Source organism: Fringilla coelebs, assembly GCF_963513975.1.
Source record: "Fringilla coelebs genome assembly, chromosome: 2".
In the NCBI taxonomy this organism is placed as follows: domain Eukaryota; kingdom Metazoa; phylum Chordata; class Aves; order Passeriformes; family Fringillidae; genus Fringilla; species Fringilla coelebs.
Window position 1 is genome coordinate 16,089,404 of NC_140029.1, and position 6,000 is coordinate 16,095,403.

General features: G+C 39.8%; 1 protein-coding gene across 3 annotated transcripts in view; it reads left to right on the forward strand.

Annotated features, from left to right (window-relative positions):
- SH3KBP1 (SH3 domain containing kinase binding protein 1) overlaps positions 1 to 5,184 on the forward strand; it is a 212,250-nt gene extending 207,066 nt beyond the window's left edge. For all 3 annotated transcript variants that reach the window (XM_084227169.1, XM_084227170.1, XM_084227171.1), the window contains 3 exons: positions 1,128 to 1,399; positions 2,798 to 2,861; positions 4,169 to 5,184. In XM_084227169.1, coding sequence (XP_084083295.1) covers positions 1,128 to 1,399; positions 2,798 to 2,861; positions 4,169 to 4,210 — 378 coding nt within the window. In that variant the 3' untranslated portion in view covers positions 4,211 to 5,184. The remainder of the gene's footprint in view (positions 1 to 1,127; positions 1,400 to 2,797; positions 2,862 to 4,168) is intronic.
- Positions 5,185 to 6,000: the final 816 nt, after the last annotated feature.

The following is a 6,000-nucleotide window of genomic DNA, read 5'->3' on the forward strand; positions in this document are numbered from 1 at the left end:
TTCTTTCAGTTACTTTGTTCAGGTAATGCCACCCTGCCAAGCTCCAAGTCCTCACAGTGTCTCCTTCCATTTCCATACCATTAATTCTCTCATTTATTGACCATTCAACTTCAATATCTCTTTTTCAAAGAGAGTTGGAAGGTTGCCTAGAGCTTTTTCTTACTCTTGTCCAAATCAGATTTTCAAACATGCCTGGTAGCTGTCATGTTATGCACGCACAGCATTGCCAAATAACAGTTCAAAGATTCCCTTCACTTGCCATTGTGATACCTGTTCTTGTACACTGTTCTCTGTATGTAGTGAAGTAGATGGTCATGTATGGTTGGTAAACTGCAGATTTTTTAATTGTCTAATAAGTATAAAATTTTATATTACATTATATACATATATTACTTAATGTAGCATATATGAGGAGAGGCTTGTCTAATAAGTAGAGCACTGGATCACAGTTAATAAGCATGGAATCCTTTTTAGCTAACCACATGAATCCAGGGTTATAGGTTAATGGTGTGTTTTTCTGTCAGGTTCCTGGAGGAATAAAGAGCTATCAGTAGAGGACAGTACACTACATTTATTTATTATTAATATAATTTTGAAGCCATGAGATTTTTTTTCTGTATATGTCATACCAACAAGATAATCTAATGAATATTTTTCTATTTTCATAATGCTAGGGGGAACCTGTAATACATTTTTTAATTTTGAAAAAACTTGAAAGATTCCTTCAATAGTTGCTGGGAAATTATAAATTTAATTTACAAAAAATACGACTTGGATTCTTGACCATGTAGTCTTGTGCTCTATGGGAGACATCCGTGGATGGAGATATGTTCTCACAAACATCTGAGAGAAACACTGAGCATCTGTGCCTGGTTTAACTCACTGCTAGGTCTAAGATCTTGGAAATGCTGTTGCTGAACTTTTGCATCACAACTAGACCTGCTCTGAAGCATGCATACAAAGATGATGACTAATTATTATATTTATCATGCTTTTGCCAAGACTGTCCATGTTTGGCTGTTGGAATTTCAGCATTAATGAAGAGCGGCTAAATATTTAGCATTGGTTAGAGGTTTGATTTTCATAAAGCTTTCTGCAGACATTAAATGTTATTCTTTTTGTTGCAGGTGTCTGATAACAAAACTTCCTTGCCTCCAAAACCAGGAGGTCTGGCTAGTGGCAGTAATGTACAGCCATCACTATCCCCTTCACCATCACCTGGATTTCACTCAATTGCTATGGGAACAACAGGCCACAGGTCAAATTCCCCGTCCCTGTTTGGTACTGAAGGAAAGCCAAAGACTGAGCACTTGAGCCAAGGTCAGACTGCCCTGGAAGAGCTGAGAACACAAATTAGGGAGCTAAGAACCATCATTGAAACCATGAAAGACCAGCAAAAGTAAGTACTGCAAATCACGGCTGTAGGTGGGATGGATGCGTTTGTGTGTAGTGGTGGCAGTTTCTGATTGAGTTTGCCTTCATGGGTGCTACTCTGCACAGCAGGCATACATGTTTGTGAGTGATTTTCATGTGACAGAACATATTCAGGGGTGAGAACCTCCACAAAAAAGACCTGCACTATCCACCAGCTTTTTTTTTCCTGTGTTATGACGCAAGCAGATGTTTACGGGGTGTTAAAAAAGTTAACTAGCAAGCTATAAGCAGTGAATTTTGGTTTATTTGTCAATAACTACCCGGGAATTCATGTGCATTGATCATAATAAAAGGAGTGCATTTGTTATAGTTGTAGTACAAATTGCTGCAAGCTCCTAAAGTTATTAAATTAATTTGTTATTTGACTGTTAGCACATTTTCCCAGGAAGCTCATGTTACTGGAATTGTGACTAGGTCATCTGAAGGCCTTTGTGTTTATGGCCTTGAATATTACTATTTTAGTTTTGGGCACCTTTGTTTTCTTTAAGTTGCTCATTTCTTAGGAGAAACTGGGGCTGGCATGTAACTTTTGATGTTCCTGAGACTATTGAATGCTTTGGAAGCTAAACCTTCACTTACATTGTCAGTTGTGTGTAGCCCAGGCAGGAAAAAGAAAAGGGCAAGCAGCGTGCAGAGACTGTGGCGGAACAGAGGTGTGCGGAGTTTGGGAGAAGATGCGGGAGGGCATGGTTCAAGCTGGATGTAGCCAGCAAGCCCCACGGCCTCGCCTCTCAGGCTGACCCTGCTCCTCTGGTCTCCCCGGCCCTTCTTGCAAGGGCAGCTTCCACCTACTGGTATCTGTCCTAAGGTGAGATCACTCAGTGGGAACATGAGAACGTGTCTGCTCCTTATAGCTATGTTCCCTTTCCCAACAAAAAAGAATGACAGACAATCCATATTTGGGATCATTAAGTCTTATAAATGAAGTTGAAGGTTACATTGTGTTGCTGGCATAAACAGCTTTTAAGCGGCTTAAGTATGTGATAGGATGGGCAGGATTTGTGTTACCAGTTCCTATAACCCACCAACAGTCAACACATCTACATTTTGTATGGAAAAAGGCAACTGGGTGCTGATAGGGTGTTGATACAGCTAGGCCAGAGCAAAGCCTGTGATGCAGGGCTCTTAGGAGGCATTACTCATTAGCCATGTGGGATGGGGCGGGGTACTGTCCCATAGTAAGTTTTACTTCTCTCTACTGTAGCCTAGAGTACATAAGAGTATGTTGATTTCAATTAGATGTTCAGAGGGAAAAAAAAAACAAACTAGTGAAGTGGGTTAAATATGTTTCTAAGAAATAATCTTTTGTATTTTACTAGCGTGGTCATTTCCATCCCAAGCTTCTTTTGCATTCTTTTAACAGAAAAGAGATTAAACAGTTGCTCTCTGAGTTGGATGAAGAGAAGAAGATCCGTCTACGGTTGCAGGTACTTGAATTATTTTTAATGTTGAAGATGTGTTGTCAGGTGTGATTTAGCCCCCTGCTTTTTAGGGGTTTGGAGAGGGATTTAAACAATGACCTTAACAGCATGCTTTAACTTGATCAGGCACATGGACTAAAGGGTCATTATATGCCCCTTCCAACCAAAATTATTCCACTCTAATCTATGCTGTGCTGTACTCTTCTATTCCCTGTACTTGAAGTGGTTTGGTATCAGTTATATTTTATATTTTTATGGTATAGGGCAACTGTACTTCCAACTAGGGATAGAAAATTGAATGGTAATTTCACTGGACTGTTCCCTCTCTGTAAAGCACTTGGGAACATGGCAAGGGGTAGCAGAACTGGGGATCCTCAATGTCTATGCTTCAGGGCTGCTTAAAGGACTTTATGTGTCCAACCACATAGCAGCATGGCTTCTAATAATACACAATTCTTATTCAGCTTAAACTGAAATTTATTCAGATAAAACCCAGGGAACATTTTCAATAACCACTGTTGATTTAGTCTATCAGGCCAGACTATTCAGAGTTATCCAGAGATAATTTTACATCTTTATGCCCTGCACTAAGGAGTTTAAAATTATGATCTTATAGCTGAATGCTTTTACTCCAGTTCAAGTGTTACTTATACTGGTAAATGTTTAGATGCTAGATAAGACGTCATTATTAGCTTTACATGAAGATAAGAGTTAGCAAAAAAAGGTAGCATTAGTTTCAGAGGGCTCTGATAAACAGGCAGTAGCACAGCTCTCAGTCCACATATTAAAGACTGCCTTGATGATGGTGCAGTTGAACACAGGTTGAAACAGGAGGTTTGTCAGACAGACCAAGTGTACAACTGGGGCTGCTGATGGTTTCAGCCACATCCTTTTAAGCATGGCTGTACATCCTTCAGAGCCTTTAAGATGCCTGGGCACAGGCTTGATGGTTGTAGAAGGCAACCACCATGCTGGCTGTAAGTGCAGCTGCTGGTGCTTGGACACAGTGCTCATTCTGCAGTAATGCCAGGCAGTGAGCTGTGGGGCTTGTAAAAGTTGTAATTTAAAGAGATTGAAAGATCTTGCAGTACATTCAATGACTGTCTTTATCATGATCCAAGAGAGGAGGCTGTGAATGGTCATCCTATACAGTTGAGAAGTACCTCAATTTGTTAAATCTGTGGAAATAAGAGTGGTGTAAAATCTGTAGTTGACACCTGTGGACAAGAGTGCTTTTCAAGTGGCACCAACTATGCCTCAGTTTGCTAAAGCATCTAATTGAATCAAATACTTTCTGTTCTGTTTGTTTTTAGATGGAAGTTAATGACATAAAGAAAGCTCTTCAATCAAAGTGAATACTTGATAGGTGGAATGTTGCATTATTCTTCATGACTGAGACTCAAATTTATGCCCCAGCCAAAATAACTTTGTGCCAAATGATTTAAGAATTGCCTCAACATCCCTTTATTTGAAGGATTAGCACAACAGTTTTTGATAGCACAACAAAAATACCAACGAGAACAAAATTTCTACCCAAAGCCGTGCTGTGCGGCACTAGTTGTGACTGAAATTGATCTTCTTGTGCTAAAGGCTCTCTTCTTCAAGATCCTAGGTGAAATGAAAACTCAGGCAGTTTAGTCCATAGTGGTACTATTTTGATGATATTTTTCCATAAATAAAGTGTATTTCAGATTATCTGTTTACAAGCTTTATGATTTTGACTTTTGGTTTTTAATTGTCTTTTGTCACAGATTTTAAGATGTTTGTACTTCATATAGCCAGGAATGAATGTTAATGTTGGGGCTGAAGGGATTATTTTTGCTTCGAGATTGAACAGCCTACTTTTCGTTATGGTTTTAAGTTCTGTTAAATATGCAATTTTTTGTCCCCAGATCCCCTACAACTCAAACTTACATTGTGTACAGTTATGTATTTACAAGAAGGAAACAAACCAACAGAAGTCTGGTCTTTGCAATGATTTGTGCCTTTCTTTGCCACACACTGACTGGAGCCGGTTGAGGCCAGGTCTCCCTATGTAGCTACCACGACGACTCCTGTCCCCGGTGTCCTCCTGTCCCCGGTGTCCGGCGGAGGTCACCTTCCCAGCGCTCAGCTGCTCGGTCAGGAGAGCACGTTTGTGCCAGCTGGCAGGACAAAAGGGCACAGCTGAGAGCAGCTTTGTCTTGAGCAGCTGTGGCTTTTTAGCTTTCCTGGTTTGGATAGGCCTCTCCCTCAACCTGAATGTTCATCTCCGCTTGATTTTCATTAGATGATTTAAACACCCACCTCTGTCCCCAATTTTGCACAGAGTGAACAGAATATGCATTATTAAAGCAAAAATAAATAAAAGTAATCTATAAAACATGAATAAAAAGTTGTATTATTTCATGCACAAGGTTCTCGGTCGTGTGACAGTGTTTAATTTGCTGTTGATGTGGTATTGTTTGCTATATAATATTGTACACTTACAGACTGATACACTTCATAGTCCTCCTTTTGCAGCAGGACTGTCTTCTCAACATATCGTTTAGCCAGATGCTTGCTTCAGTTTCATTCTTTCAAAATTTCACATTTTGCTGCTTGTGGTTTCATGTGCTCTTAACTAACCACAGTATCTCATATCTTGTCAGCAATCTCTGTTAAGTTTATAAAGTGTTTAAATAACAGATATTTTTGCATAGCGTGGAGTGAGTGGGTAAGTGATGTTGCTGATACTTCCAAGTAACCAAACCCCCCACACAAAGGATCTACTTGTCAACCCATCAAATGCTAGAGCTGGCTCCAGCAGCACACCCTGTATCAACATGAACCCCCCTGCCTGCCAGGAGCTGGGTGAGATGTAGTATGCAGTTGGCTGGTCACATTCACATATGGTTGGCAGAGTATCTTTTTGATATGCACAAATATATAAAATACACATTCCACCATACCCAAATCTGGCTTTACAGGTCTCAGCTGGCAGTACAGAACCTTACTCTTGCGATGATTTTTTCTTCCAGAGCATCTGCTTTTATTCTAACAGTGGTGTCTGAGATTTAAAGATAGGGTAGTGAAACTTGAGAATTTTTTTTTAAGTCACAATACATTGCTCAATGTACTCAAATAGAAACACTAATAAAATATTTTATCACTGAAATGCTCCTAT